Source organism: Calypte anna, chromosome 19 (assembly GCF_003957555.1).
Source record: "Calypte anna isolate BGI_N300 chromosome 19, bCalAnn1_v1.p, whole genome shotgun sequence".
NCBI lineage: Eukaryota > Metazoa > Chordata > Aves > Apodiformes > Trochilidae > Calypte > Calypte anna.
This window is the reverse complement of record NC_044264.1, coordinates 8239611-8255633: the sequence shown is the minus strand read 5'-3', so window position 1 is coordinate 8255633 and position 16023 is coordinate 8239611. Positions and strand designations below refer to the sequence as shown.

At 44.1% G+C, this 16023-nt stretch overlaps 1 protein-coding gene across 1 annotated transcript; it reads right to left on the bottom strand.

The window, feature by feature from the left end:
- Nucleotide 1: 1 nt before the first annotated feature.
- On the bottom strand, nucleotides 2–15396 carry PPM1E (protein phosphatase, Mg2+/Mn2+ dependent 1E). The gene is made up of 7 exons (XM_030462693.1): nucleotides 15362–15396; nucleotides 13331–13449; nucleotides 8214–8413; nucleotides 6818–7006; nucleotides 5947–6090; nucleotides 5566–5659; nucleotides 2–5288 (listed from the first exon to the last, which is right to left on the bottom strand). The coding sequence occupies exons 1-7, from the start codon at nucleotides 15394–15396 to the stop codon at nucleotides 4219–4221; spliced, it is 1851 nt and encodes a 616-aa protein (XP_030318553.1). The 3' UTR covers nucleotides 2–4218.
- Between the last annotated feature and the right edge of the window lie 627 nt (nucleotides 15397–16023).

Below are 16023 nucleotides of genomic sequence, written 5' to 3'. Positions count from 1 at the left end.
GTGTGGTTTGAATTACTGTTTTATTAAGATATTGGTAAAACTTCAACAGGTTTTTTTTTTCTTTTATAAACAGCTTTCATAAATAAAATATGGATGACTAATACATGGTAATAACTAAACTCTGATGTGAACTGTAGAACAAGGTTGCAAATGGAAAGTCCCAACACAATTGTTAGCTTTAATTTATTCACTTCATAAAGAACATATTAGCTTAATGAACAAGATCATACAGAAAGGTCACCAGGAGCACCTGGTGCAGTGACTGCCAACACGCCTGGCTAGCGACACAAGTACTCGTGCAGAAGTAGAAGTACTCAGGGTGATCTCAGCCACCTTCCCCTGTTCTTGTTCCAAGTTGTCTTCTAGAGTGAAGGAGAGGAAAAAAAACCTAACAGAATGCAACTGTGACATACAAGAGTTGTACTAGACCCTAGTAGGTGGGGTTTGTTTTTCTTCTTTAGCTTTAATGCTGGCAAGTACAGTGCGATCGCCTGATCAGCGAGGACTGGGAAGGGATATGAACATTGAAGTCAGAGGTTGTGTTAATGCTTCTTTATTACTTATTGCACATGATACAAGGGTAGAAAGTTTTGTTCCTGTTGCAAAGAGGATATGAGTTAAAGAAAGATTGCCCTAAATTACAGGCATGACAAAGCTGCAGTATCCCCTTCGATGGCTTTGTTTACGAGACTAGTGCCGAGTGAATAAATTGTGCTAAAACAGCCCTTAATTTAGACCAATCTTTCTCATTTTCATTTTTGTTTTTCCCCGCAGAACATTGCCAGGGTCAGGAGGATTTAGTGAGGAGATAGTGGACCTGAACTACAGCAGCCATGTCTATAAACACAGAACTCATTATGCCTCATCTTATCTGCCCATAGGACAACGTGTTTCGCACTGACACACAGTGTTCCAAAAACAGAGCGGAGTTTCTAGGATGATGAACCACTATAAATGTGGCATAAGGTAAAAGTCTGCTTTGACATTGTCCTTCAGCTTTACAATGCAATCGGAATCAAATGCTGAATGGTTTTAACTTGCAAGGACAATTGATGGCACTTCTAGGTAAAGAAAAGTTATATACATGCATTTCCACCCACCTTTAGTGCAAATCAAAATGGGTTAACAGCTCCCTGGTCTGGTGCTATACTGCTCTCTGCAAGGCAGACATTCCTCAAGAGTTGCACATGGAAAAAGTGTACACAGGAAACTATTGGAGTGGGGATCAAGTGAATCCCACTGGTACTCACAGTGAAGAGCTGACGAGCGAGTTTTGAGCAGCTTCAGGCAAACAGCCTGGAGTCCCTTTCTCAAAACCAACACAATTTATAAAAAAAAAAAGATAAATTAAAAAAAAAAAGTATGTTTTTGCTACCTACCTCCTAGTTCTGCAAACACTGTTAACTGAAACTGATGCGGGTTGTGTTAACGCAGAAAAGGGATACTTCAGCTCTTTATTGGAAAGAATCGTGATACAAATGTCACCACCACTAAGATACACAATAAAAATACAAAACACAGGTCACAGACTGAATCTCAGTATCCACAGTTAATAAATACAATTAGATACTTTTATATTAGCCTAATATTTTTACATTGTCACCAGATAGACAATCAAAGTACGAGATACAGAACACTTAAGATACCATTAGAGAGGGATTATTGCTTACGTTAGCAAGCAGCAAATAAGGGCACAGGATTTTGAACTGAAGAGAACTACTTCCTATCACCAGTGGCATTAAGAGAAAACACTGCATTTCACAAAGCACTGCTTTTTGTCTAGTGTGTAGAGTCAAGAGCAGCATATATCAGACCAATAACCACTACTTTTAATAGCATAGAACTTTAAAGGACTTACCTTACAAATGGTTCCTATCTACTCTATAAATACGCATTTAGTGAAGAAATGAACACTTGCTATCTATACAATGGTTTTACCTGACCACACTGGAACTATGATGGTAGATTTTTATTATTTTTCTTTTTTCTGCTAGCAAGATAAATGATACGAGTTGCAGAATTATCCTTATTTATGAATCCACACCTAAAAAAGCAAGATCCTTCCCAAAACAGCACACATGCAGTCCAGTGCTTTTCAACTGCTCCTGCAGAACTGGGAAGAAGTTTTCTCATCCATCGTGGGTTTCATCCTAATTTTCTCACACAAAGAATTGCACTTGCACCACCTTTCTCTCTGAAGCACAACAGGCAGCTCTAAGGTGGACTCTCAATGCATCATTATTACTGCAAAGAATTGAAAACAAAGGCACCACAGAGATGCCCCAGAGTTGCATATTTTACCTTTTTCATGATTTCTCAAATTTCCTCAGTAACTCTGACTCAGAACATAGGCTGCAGCTAAAGAGAACGTTGACAACAGTAAGGCTTAATAAGATGACAGGAAAGAGCCAATGAACCCATAAGATTTAAAATTTAAAAAAAAAAAAGTCTGAAAATAGATCAAAGGAACCTAAAGCCACACTCCAACTCCTGGCTACTCACAAAGCCTTTTGCTATTCATCAGATTGCTTTTAAAATAGTGCATTAAAGATAGAAGAAGCAGAAATTGGCAGAATTCAACCTTTGCCTTGAATAATCTCCTGACTATTTAATACTTTGCAAATTCTAGCTAAAGACTAAGACTGTTATTAAATTGTTACTGCAAAAAGTGATATGAATTGTACGATACACACCTAGGAGGACTTTGTTCATACTCTTCCAAATGTCTCACTGTAACAGAGAATAGTAAGAGGGTGTGCAGCAGTGGAGCTGAGGGGAATTCTCTGCTTACTTACGTCCCAATTAGCTGCTCTCCTCGGGGTCTCCGAGCACCTCCAGGAGGGAAGAGCTAGTGGGGCACTGTTTGTTTCCCAGGTTGATAGTGAGCTTAACTCTGCTTAGGAAAATAAGGGCAACTGACATTCCTGGCTTCCCTTTCTGATCCCAGGGTTAACTGAGGCAGAACTCTGCCTGGGCAGTGACTTCCACCCTCCCCACTGAACCCTGCAGCTCCCTTGGCCTCGGATCCCTCCAGGATCCATTGCTGCTCAGGCTGAAAAACACCAAATGGCAGCAGCACTGCTCCTCCCAGGCACAGCACCCGACAGCCCTCATGCTGCAGCTTCCTCTTAAGTGATGCCTTTGCCATCTAGAAATAATTACTGAAACTGAACAGCTCATCAAGTTGCTTGTTATCTCTCACAAGCAGTTCTCTGGGTTGACTGGTGGAGTGACAGGAGTGTTGTACTGAACATCTCCACAGATTGGTTTCTTTTAAGACCTGAGATGAAGTTGGGGTGGAAAGAGGTTGGCTCAAAGCATTAAGCACAATCGTGTTCAATTAAAACTAATTGAGAACAGTTTCCTCAACTGACAAACAAGAAAAAAATGCCACTAAAAGCACCAGAAAGATATGAAATTCCCTACACTGCATCTCTAGCCACAGGAAATAGATATTTTTTTTAAACTACAAAACCCAGTTTTCTTCATATTCCATGTTTTATGTTACATGAAAAAAAAAAAGGGTAAATTATGAGTCTGTACCTCAATGGGAGTCTGAGAACAGAGCAGCAGGAGCTTAGTTTGTCAATTCTTAAGTTACCTGGTAAAACCCTGTATGGCTTTTAGTCTTTTACCTGCAACAGTGGATGTAATTCTCTAATTCATCTCAATGCTCGCCTGAAATAAACAGAAAGCAGAACACACACACACAAAAAAACCCCAACCAAACCAAAAAACCCAAAACCCCACACACCTTGACTACTACAGCAACTTCCCCCCACACTCTAAAAAAATTTGGCAGTTCTAGACCAGAACCTTTCTGTACATATTGCTCTACAGATGCCCCTCTGGCAGGTTCAGCTTTCTGTGTTGCTGGAGGCTGTTCCCTCACCCTGTCTGTCCCTGCGTGCCTTTCCCTGGTGAATGTGAGCAGAGAGTTGTGTGTGCGGGTGGTCGGGTGGCTGTGGCATTGCTCAGGGTGGCACCACCAGCAAACTTTATTGAGATTGAAACGACTACATTGGTTAATTCCTAGATCTATGTACACGTGGGTTTGAGCTGTGCAGGGGACCGTTCTGAAACGCCCACCTTTTTTTTTTTTCCTTTTCTTTTTTTTCTCCCCCCCCCCTGCTTTCTGATGATGCCAGTTTTTATTTTGGGAATGTCTATTTTGGGAGCCTGAGGGGGATGCGGGGGGGGGGAACATGAGGGAGATGGTTACATTTTACAGCACTGATGAAGGTACCGCTCTGCTATACAGCGACTTTGTCTTCGCATCACAAAGCCGCTCCCGCTGGCAGCTCGCTGCCGGGACAGCCTCCCCCACGGGGACTGTCGGACCGACACCTTCCTGCTACTGCAACCCTGGAGAGGTAAAGAGAGACCGGAGCCTTCTGTCTGAGGAGGCTCCCGAGCCACCAGCGCCGTGTGAAACTTTGGTTTGAGCCGGGCTCCTCGTCGCCTCTTCCCGCTACAGAGCCGGAATTGTAAGGACTCCGCTCGTTTTCCCAAGGATTTGAACAGTTCCTCTTCCAGCCCAAAGAAGATGGGGGATAAACCCTTCACCCTGTAGATGCTCTGCCCTGCAGCCCCCAAACTGAGAGGAGCGTGGTACTCCCTGGGATCTCTCTGTCCACAGCCCGACGATGTGCTGAGCTCAGGTGACTCATTCTTCGCTGTTAAGCCGTTGATGAAATTCCCACTCTTTGGTATGCCAGGACTGGATGCTTGACTGGGCAGCAGACATTTGGCACTCTGAGGTGTACTAGTTTCTGGGTTTGTCAGGTCTAAATAGCTTTGCTCATCAAACAGGTTAATGCTGGACCCTATGCTTAAGGTAGTTCTGTCGGTGAAGGAATCCACTCGTCCCTCATACCCCAGGTCTGCAGGTGCTGAGCACTGGTGCTGGGGCCACGGCCGTTTGCAGTCTCCATGGTTTTCCTTATCTTCCCCACCATCTTCTTGCCCACCTTGGAAAGAGTTCTCTGTCATGTCTGACTCCTCGCTGACGCTGACCGCTGCGTTCATGTCCCTGAGAAATACCACGATGACAGTGATGTTGTCACTGGAACCAGCATCCCGAGCAGATGCCACCAATTTATGTGCTACCATGCTGCTGTCACCGTTGTTCTCCTTTAGATGGTCAGCCACCACTTTGACTGCCTCATCGGGGTTGACCGTGTCATAGAAGCCATCACAGGCTAAAATGAGGTAGTCTTCAGAGCCATCCAGTACAGTGGAGGCAGAGTCTGCATCCCCACAGATATATGGCTTGTGCTCAGCATCCCCTGTGGAAAAAACAACACAGGGATACACAAGTCTGGGTCTGCAGCCACAGCACCTGGAAGCCCCTTCGTGTTAACAGTGTGGAGCCCATGACTCTTACCCCAGGCTAAAGAAATTATTCGGAATTTATTCCCTCAAACTGCAGAAGGAAAAAAAAATATAGAGGTCATGGCTCACAAGTCTATCTCCAGCTGTATCTCAAGTTTTGACAACTATAAAATTAAAGCTGTAATTGAAAAGAAAAGCAAGTCTGAAAAAGGGATCAAAGCCCACTCTTACCAATAGCTCTGGAGACTGACAGGCTGCCGTTCACCCTCCAGGCTCCAAACCAGACCACACAGCCACCCAGTGCCTCAATACGCTTCTTCTCATCCTAGACAGCAAGACAGGAGCTCACTTGGTGCTGCCCTTGCACACTCAACACTTCAATTAAAACCTGGTGTTTCCACAAACATAGCATGGGGGAGGCTGCAGGCCCCACCAGGTGAAAGCAAAGGACTTGCACACAAACCCAGACCAACTGCCAAGCAAAGCAGGAGAGCTGGAACATGAATTGCTGCTCCCACCAGGAAAGCAACACCCAGCATCCCCTGTAAAGCTGATGTCTGCCACCTTCAGTGGTGAACACTGTCCAGGTGTATTTAAAGAGACCATTCTCACCTCTCGATCTGGTTTGTGGGGTTTCATCAGCTCCACAGCTTGGCCTTTCCTCACGAGCATAACCTGGGAGTCCCCAAGCCAAGCCACATGCAGCATATTCCCTCGGATGAAAGTCACCACCCCGGTGGTTCCACAACGCAGGCTCTGAAGAGGTGAAAAAGAATGCCCCCCATTTTTAATGAGACAATAAGAACCACATCAAAGCAATTTTCCTGCTTGACTCCAGAACAGGACACGTTCCAGGGAGGAACAGGCAGTGCTTTCCTTGCTGCTTCATCTGTGCAGCCCCTCAGAGCCAACCTGGCTGAACACAAGTGATCAGTTTTGCCCTGCAACTTTCCTCACACTGGAATCACATTTCAGAGCTGAGCTCTGCTTGTGATCTGCTGTGCTGCCCCTTGTAGTTGGCTTCCTGTGCCTGTTTCCTGTCTGCTGGTAGAAATGTGTGCATGTTAATCAACTCTGAGGGAGGTTTATTTGGAAGCATCTTGAGTTCCCTGCACTTAACTCAGCCCTTGAATAAGTTTAGGAGGCCTAGGAGTCAGTTACCATTTATTCTGACTTTCTGGAGCTAAGAAAAATGTATGTTGTAGAAATGAGGGAAGAAAAACACCCCAAGGACTAAACCTAGTTAGCATGTGAACATAAGAATAGCAGCAACATCTCTCTAAATGAACTGGGTGTTGTGAGAAGTGGGGGCTGACACCTTTATGGAAGATGAAAAAGCCCACCAGTGGGCACCAGCTCTATGGACTGTGTGTGGACAGCTCTGTGCTCCCCCCTGCTCAGCACAGCACTCAGAGCACCCTGAAAACAAAGAGAGATTTTATAGATGAACACTTTCAGAGTCAGGGGCAGGTAACTCAATCACCTCTCTGGCTGCCTTCTGCACAAAGCGCTCATCAGTCACTCGGAAAGCCCGGCACAGGGCTTCTGCTGGGTCCTGCTGGAACATCTCCTGATGGACCATGTTCACATGGAGATGGATGGAGGCATAGATGGCAGCATCCACTCCCCCGTGGCCATCAAACACAGCAAAATAAGCTTGTTCTTCTTGGTCCTGTCAATAGAAACACATTGAGAAAACAACTCGGGGGAAGGCAATGCAAACAGCTAATTGGATTCTCTTCAAACTTTTGAACTTGAGATCTGTGGTGTCCTCATTAAATTGCACTTAGAGGCAGAGTCTGCACTGGAAAAACAAACTCCTCAGATCATCTTCACTTGCACCAGTGGGAAATTTCCACCTTATTGCTGCAAACTGCAAGAGATGCACTGCAAGGAGCACCCATGTAGTGCTCTCAGTGCTCCTTATGTCCCATTTGTTACAATTCAGTCACTCAGCTCAAATAGGAAGTGCCATTCTCATCAAATTCTGCAGGAGATTCTGTGTCTGCAAAAACCACAGAGACAGAAGAACATCCAAGAGAGTTTGCATGAAGTCTACATTGAGACTGGAATCCAGCAGGGATAAAATGCCAGTGCAGTTAAAATGTGGAGCCAGCCAGTCTCTGCTTTCATCCTTTTTTCAAATCTAATCCATATCCCCTTAGATACTCATGTGTAAAAAAACCTCAACAACTGCATGAACTCTCTCACCAGATAAATGTGATTACATTCACAAATCAAATACAGCAAAATCACTCATCTTCTCAGCTTCCCATTCTCTGTTCAGAGTAACAAAATGTTGAACTGAGAGACATCAACTCACCCACAGAACACCCCAGCCCACTGGCAGCACCAATGCAACCTTGACAGCCACCTCAGGGACTGCACTATTGATACATGGTAATTTTTAAGCACTGGGTTCCAATACAAATTGGAATAAGCAAGCTGACAACTGACAGGCAAAGGAAACATCTGCCTCTGTTTGTGTTAATTTCACCTAAATAAGCAAGAATATGGATGGGGCAGAAGATGGTTATTAAAGTGACAGGATGCAATAAAGAATCAATTATGCAGCAATTGGATCCTAAAGGAAGGATTCTTGCTGTTTCTTCTACTTGCCATTCTAGTGTCCAGTTTTGTAGCTGAAGGAGGAGGAAGCACAAGTGTTTGACTATGACATTTCACCAGAAGTCTGTGAAAATTGCTCTTTTGTTCTCCATACCCAACACAGACACTGCACTTCCTGCTGCCACGATGCTTACAGAGCTTGCCACCTGACTGCCAGTCCTCCTCAGGTCCCTGCACTGTAGAAGTCTGGCTGCTTCCCCCAGGAATGGAGCCTGTATTTAACATTTGTTTTCCACAGGACCTGTCTTTACCTCCAGGTTGAAGAGCATGTTGAAGTCTGGGATGCAGACGTGCTTGTCCTCCATCTTCCTGCGCATGTTCTTGATGGCGTGGATGGACGTCTCGTAGTAGCGGTGGGGCTTTGGCTGGAGGGGGAAATCTTTCACCCAGCTGCTGCAGATCTCGTGGAGTTTGCTAAACACCAAGCGGGCCAACTTCACCGTCTCGATCTCTGGGGAAGGCAAAAAACCACAAATGAAAGGCTGAGGGTGTTATTGAGTGAGATTTCTTGCATGCATTACAAAGATGAAACAAACCCATCCGAGCCCAGCAGTTGAAATGGATGTCAGCAGGGAAATTCTGGGCTCTGATGCATAAAAAGAAGCCAAACTTACCATAATCAGCATTCATCAGTAAGCAACTCATTGTTTGTTTATCTTTTTAACTTAAACATTTCTCCAGGCCTTCGGGGAACTCATTTGCAGCAGCAGGAAAAAAAATGAAAAGCAAATACGTTTCCCTCAGCGTGTGCTCCCCTGTGCTGCTCTGCTGTGCCACAGCTGCTCTGGTGGGGACCTCATCACAGCCTCAAGCAGCACGCAGGAAACCTACAGTCCATGAGAATGACCTTTTGGTTTTGGAGCAAATCTCTTTCAAACAACACCCCACTCTGGAACTGAGGTGAGTCAATAATCTATAGGACTGAGTAGTGTTACTTGCAGGTGTTCTGGCAGAGTACACGTTGAGTAGCGTACACATTCAGGTACCTTCACAGTTTCATAACATGATTTCCAGATTCCTGACTAGATGGTGAGTCAAAGAAATCTGCATGAGCAAATGAGAAAACTGTAAAGGTCTTAAATTTCAAAAAATGCTGAACTGTCATTCTTGAGAAATAATGATTTTAAAATGTGAGAACTCAAGCACTTGATGATTGTTCTGAAATTTAGGGCAGGGAAAACAGGAAGAATCAGAGCTGAAAACATCAAAATCTCTTTATTCATGATCATTCCCCAAAGCCAGAGATCTTCAAAGCTAACCAGCAGCAATCCATGAGTGTCAGTCATTACTGGAGGAGGAACAGCTCAAACACTGGGAGCAGAGGGGAGGGTTACAGCAGAAATTCTGTGAAGAACCTAAAAGCAGCATTTACTAATTTCTGTACTAGGTCTACACAAGAGATGGGCTATAATGGTCAGGGGGCCAAGATCCTGAGGAGTAAGAGATATTCCCAGCTCTGCTGATTATGAGTCAGCTCAAGCTTTATCTGTGAGAGCAGCCATTAAGCTGGAAATAAGCCATGTATATAATCAAAAGAAGGAGCCTTGGCCTCTTGATCACACAGCTTTAAAAACAAGTACTGGAAATCAAATGATGGGCTCACCAGGGGCAGTCAGTTCCCCCCACAGGTTCCCCCCCAACACGTGTACCCCTCTCCCTGGTGCCACCAGCAATGGCTTTGTTGGGAAATGTTATCTCAAGAGGCAACATTAAAACCTGGCATATCCAAATTATATTTTTTTCAGACCCTACAGACCTGCTCATCCATTTTTTTTATTTTTTTTTCCAGTGGAGATGGTTCACATCTCCAGGTCACGTGGCTGCCACGCTTCAGAGGGAAGGAGGGAGGGAACCATTGGCTCTGCTGAGCTTCCCAACACTTTCCCCCCCCTCTCCCTGCGAGGAGATGCGTAGTGTCAGCATCATCAGTAATTGCTCCTGAGGTTCAAACAGGAGAAAGGCCCACAGCACCCCACCACCCCCTCACAGCTGTAAATTACTCATCAATTGTTAATGTTGCAGCACTGAGCCAGGGCTGACTCAGCTGTCACTGCGGTCGTGCCACCGAGAATTTCATTTCCCTCCTGCTGCTCCCCAAATCCCCAGTGTTGGAAGTTGTGCTTAGTTGTACCACAGCGAGTGGGAAATCCAGCTCAGGCAGTAATTGCTCCCAGAGAAAACTGACTTCTTTTAGGGTAAAGGCAGGGTAGAATTCTCTGCAATCAGATTCTGCTTTTGAGTACCTGAATTTTAAGACCTTTCTTGAAAACGTGAGCAGCGTGACAACGGGGATCAATACCCAGGTTTGGAGACATCAAGCCAGTGGCCAAGGTTTTCCTTAAATTAAAAACTCCAGGTTCTGGTGAGTCTGTGACCTCTTTGCATCTTGGCTATAGTTATCCCATCTCCTAGTACTTGGAAGGACTGGGTAATGGGACTTTGTGATTTGCTTTGTGAAGTCTGCTCAAAATTTTAGATGCCTCCACCATGCAATGTGGTTCTGCTACCCAGCCTCTTTTGGTGGGTGCTTTACAATGCCAAGCCCACACATGAACATCTTCTTCCAGTAAAAAGAAAACTAAACAATCTGAACCTGACCTTTCAAAAAGGAAATCAAATGTCTTTCAGTTCTCCTGGAAGCTCATTCTCCTCCCCAGTGCAACTGGAAGAGGAGAATCAGTCATAGCCTGTGACTCTTAGATCCTCTTCTTGATGTGCAAAGACACATGGTCACCTCACATACAACAGGTCCATGTTCCTGCATTCCTGTATTTATAACTCCAAACAATTCTACTTTTAGGATTAGTATTCTTTCATGAAGTTGGAATTTCCTTTCCAGCAGCACACCAGTAACTGCTTTTCCCACTCCTAAGCATGCATTATGATTTGTCACATTGCAGTTCTCAGAGTGAAATGTGTCACTAAGGAAATTTGGAATTACTTATTTTTTTTCCCTAGCAAAATCAAGCTTGAGGCAAATCAGGTAAAAGCCTCCTTGTGTAACACGGTAAAAATCTTTCTGGGTTAGTAAGAAAAGAGAACACAGAACTGAATATCACAACCAGACAGGTAAACTCAGCTTGGTTTCACATTCTGCAGCAATCCAAACATCATTAGGGCAGACAGTGAACTTTGAACACCAACTTCAAGATGTAGAAATCCCATTTTCACCACCTGCTACAGCTCCTTTTGTTTCCTTTCCAAGCATGAAAATTTCCCTCTGTGGTACCAGTCAGGGCATTCATCAGCCTCAGCTCTCCTCTAAGTAACCAGCCCTGGTTCCTCAAAAGACTCCTGCTGAGAACATCAGCTGGAATGGAGCTGCTGACCTTTTGCAATGGAATTTCCTTCAGCATAGAATCATAGACTCATAGAATTGGCTGGGTTGGAAGGGACCTCAGAGGTCATCAAGTCCAACCCTTGAACCACCGTTGTGGTTGCTAGACTATGGCACTCAGTGCCACATCCAGGCTCTTTTTAAATATCTCCAGACACAGAGAATCCACTACTTCCCTGGGCAGCCCATTCCAATGCCTGATCACCCTCTCCAGAAAGAAATTCTTTCTAATCTCCAACCTAAACCTCCCCTGGCACAACTTGAGACCCTGCCCTCTTGTCTTGCTGAGAGTTGCCTGGGAAAAGAGCCCAACCACCCCCTGGCTCCAACCTCCTTTCAGGGAGTTGTAGAGAGTGATGAGCTCTCCCCTGAGCCTCCTCTTCTCCAGCCTCAACACCCCCAGCTCCCTCAGCCTCTCCTCATAGGGTCTGTGCTGGATCCCTTCACCAGCCCAGTTGCCTCCTTTGGACCTGCTCCAGGACCTCAATCTCCTTCCTGAGCTGAGGGGCCCATGATTCCCCCTAGCTTTGTGTATGGTTTTCCTCACCAAACCTTGCATCACTTGAGCTGATGCTGTTTGGAAAATCATCATTTATGGCAGGTAATTTGAATTTGCAGCATTCCTATGAAACCTCTGCCTTGCTATGGTCCAGAAGATGTTCTCTCTCTTTACCTTCATCTTTTAACACTTCACCTTGCACTGGAAAGGTGTAGGTTATTTTCAGGTACCTTCATAGTGCCAATTCACCTCAACATCTGCATCTGGAGTCACATTTCCAGAGCCTGCTATAGCCTGTACCCATCAATCTATGTCTGCATCTGTGTATCACAGCTGTAGATATATTTAAATGACATTTTTTTGTAGGTGTGAGGATTTTATGGTGGTGGGGTTTTTTTTTCCCTTTTTGTTGAACTCTTTAGATATTCTATGTGGAGGCTTAGTCAACATTTCCTTGGAGACTGTCAAATATTTATGCAAGTCTCAGAGATCTCAATTTGAAATTAATGAAGGCTGCTCAGCCAGAACAATGACAAATCTATTCCATTTACCTGCTCAGCAGGAGAAGGCAGCAATACCTACAAAAAGGGAACCCACAGTATGGTTTTCTGTTTCTAAGGTTTCCAAGGGCCTCAGAGAAATACAGCAGAATCTTCCTCTTTGAAGGCTCTACTTATCCCCAGGATCATTTACTTATTTTTTTATCACAAAAAGGGGGAACAGACAAAGTGGTTTGATGACCATACTTTCAAGATCAAGTGACAGAAACACTTTTCCTCATGGCACCTGAGAAAGTTTTTCAAGGCAATTTAAGTCAGCAGAATCCTGAAATGATTTAGGGTGCAGTTTTGAGCTGGATGCTGCAAAAAAGCTTGATAGCTCACACAGATTAACAGAGAAAAGGAAATTTTCTTTTTAATCATAAAATACCTTTATATTATCCTTTTTGAAAACTAGATTTAAAAGTTAAAATCCATAAGAACTATTTTAACTGTGATAGAACTCAGTGCTCTCTTGCCACATGTGGGAGACTTTGCTCTAAGGATGGAGGAGGAGAACTCTTGTCAGCAAGAGGCAGAACCACACAGCCTGAAGTGCTCAGAAAGAAACTCAGGGCCACCAGATAGTGTCTTCTGGAGGAGCATTTAAAGTAACCAGTGACTTCCACTCAGTCTTAAGGAGCAAAAATTGGATGAAGTGCAAGTACAACCAGAGAAAGACATTGAAAATAAAGATTTCAATAGTAAAAGCTGAAATTAGACAAGACTCAAGGATGAGAAAGCTCTGACCAAGAAATTCTCCATGAGCTTGTTTGCAGCAATATGGGATATTCCTTTACAAGAAATCTCATCCAATTTTGTTTAGCTAGAAGGTAGAAGGAACTAGTTTGAGGAAAAATGAGTACTATTCAGACTAGATGGATCCCTGAAATTAATGCTGACTTCAAACACTCATGAATTACTTGCAAGGTGTTCCTGACCACAGTGTGACTGACAGATCCACACCACGTGCAGTCATACAGAGGTACTTACGTATGATCCCATCTGCATTGTCCACGTGCTTTGGTAAGTAGTGTGCTGAAAGATCACTCTGAAGGACTTCATCTGAAGCTGCTCTAGCTAAAGCAGAAGCCAAATATGAAGGGCAGTTACTGGAAAAGAAAAAAAAAAATACAAAAATAAACCCTCAGAAAGATATTTTGATTTATCAAGGTCATCTGCAGTCAGGGAAATATATAACAATATTTTTCTGTAAACAAACAGGAATTTGAAGTAAGATTTGTAAAACAAATGATTTTTACTTTGCTAGACAGCACCACAACCCTGCAGCAAGACTTTAAACTCACCATATGGATTTTAGCCACCCTGTTTCACTCTCATGTTCTTAAGTTTTAATGTTCCATTTCATAACCTCTGTGTAAATGCTTTTCCAACTTAGACTTGACCTCCCCTGCCTGTCCTGCAGCTCCTGCCCTGTGTACATTTCCTACCTGTGCTTTATCTTATCCTAAGCCTTTCTGCCCAGTATCTCCTCAGATGTGGAGTCAGGGTTGCAAAAGATAAGAGAAGTCTTTAGTCTGTGTGTCCAAAACCTCACCAAGGGACACTGAAAGTTAAGGCAAACCCAGAGGAGACACAAAGTTGATGTGCAAAAGGGTAAAAAGCCCCCTGATGAATGATGTCTATCGAGAGTAAAATGGTTTTAGCTCACTGTAGCTTAATTAAACCAGGTATCTCCCATGGTTAATTAACCCATGGCAAACCAAGGCCACTTTAATGTACATCCTCTCATTCAAGAGGAGTTTAAGGCCTCCTTATGCATGACTTTGTATTTCCCATTGCTCTGCCTTCACTTCTGCAGGGGTCTCTTGCTGACATGGCCTGGAACTTCCAGTTCCCATGGTTGTCACAGGGGGTAAGAGCAGCTGCAGGTGCTCAGTGCAAACCCCAGTCAGCTCCAAACACTATTTACATGTCCCCAGTTTCTACCAGGAGCTCTTTTATCAATCTGAAGATTATGTTTCCATTACAATGCTAAACCTGCACAGAAAGGCACTAAAGATGTTGTTAGATAAATGAGAGGATTTTCAATACATCCTTCCTGATTCTCTGGCAGCACGGGTGTGTTCAGAACACCCAGAGTTGCATTGTGGCAACCCTGGAATAACTCTGCTAAAATAATACATCAAGCCTCAAAGTGGGCTGTTTCCATGAACTAACTTTGAGAAAAAGCTCAACTCAGCCCACATATTAGTTTGTTACCAGCTTAACAAACAGCTCTGCTCCTGCCTGATAGCAATTAAGTGGTGAAGACTTTCCAGATATTTATATTTCCAGATATTTTCTCTGAACTATTCTTCTCTAAATCTAATCTAAGGGCTGCTACTAGAATAAGAGGTGGCAAACTTAAATTCTTATTGCCTGAAAGCTGGGGGTTGAGCAGCTTGTCAGTTTTGATGCAGCAGAGAAAAGGAATCAGCTGAAGGCTTTCCTTCTGTCTGGCCACTCTTTGTCCTAATAATAACCAGCTGCTGGCCCAAGAGTTTAATTGCCCTTGACATTTGTTCATCACAAAGCTTCTTATGGAGCTGTTAGAGGACTCTGCCATGTAAGCAGGGAAGTGACCAGTTGCAGACAGATGACTTTCTCTTCCTGATTAGCACTGCTCAAAATTTACTTCTCTCCCTTGGCTCCTGAGAGACATTTAGTTCAATTACTTCTCCCCTTCAAGGAAGAGCAGACTGCACTGGAGGTTTTTTAACTCTTTTTAAAATAGATGAGATGTTGCAGTCAAACCACCACCAGGACACTTCATTACTGCTACGCCAAGACAAATGAAGAACTGGGATCTGGAATGTCTGGGATCTTTGTTTCCATCATGAAATTGAACATCCAGGGGAGCACCTACAGCATCCCACCAAACAGCAAAGACCCCACTCGAATGATCAGACTTTGCCAGGCTGGTGGCTCTCACCCATCCTCACAAAACTCAAAAAAAGCAGCCAGGATCCAGGGGTAGAGGGGAGGTGAACTGTGTCAGCTGCTGCCATAACTAAGGATTACCTGTTGGCTCCTGCAAAGAATTTCTTCAGCCACATTCTAGCTGCTCAGAGGTCATTAGTCAGTAAGTTATGACAAACTGAAGCTGGGAGAGCATGATCTTGTTTAGCAGAGAGCTGAGAGCTGGAATGCCTATGTCTATTCATAGCCATGCCACTAATTCAGCAGCTGACCTTGGAGGAGTCACTTCACCACTCAGACCTTCAGTTCCTCATCTACAAACAAGGGATGATGATAATGTCATTTCCCAGGGGAGAGGAGGAGGAGGAGGAGGAAGACTGGGGAAGGCTTAATTCAGTGTTCATAAATATGCTGAGGTCTCGAGGTAAGAGCACGACTGAAGAGAAGAAGATTGTGGGAGATATTTTCAATACACAGAAGATTTATGGAGCTTTCAGACTTCTTTTCTCACTCCACATTCTCTGTTCTCATACCCTGCCAGAAACTCACACAACAGCTCCAGACAGGCAGGTTTTGTGTCATGCAGGCAGCTAACTCAGGGTTCATAAACAACTGCACAAGGTAACCACATTTTTAGAAAAGCTGAAGCATTTCAAAAGGAGAAAACCAGGAAAGGCAGACATCAAGTTCTTAAAAACTCAGTAATGCTTGGGGTGTAGTGAAATGAGGCAACCAGGTGCCACTAATCGCCAGGGAGTGAGCAT

Bases quoted from the DNA above. Each gene is read 5' to 3' on its own strand.
- PPM1E (XM_030462693.1), bottom strand. From the start codon at position 15,396: ATGTGGCTGAAGAAATTCTTTGCAGGAGCCAACAG. The intron at 7,007-8,213 runs GTAAAGACAGGT...TTCTATTGACAG, and splicing joins ACATGCTCTTCAACCTGGAG to GACCAAGAAGAACAAGCTTA. The intron at 5,660-5,946 runs GTGAGAATGGTC...CTTGCTGTCTAG, and splicing joins CCCACAAACCAGATCGAGAG to GATGAGAAGAAGCGTATTGA.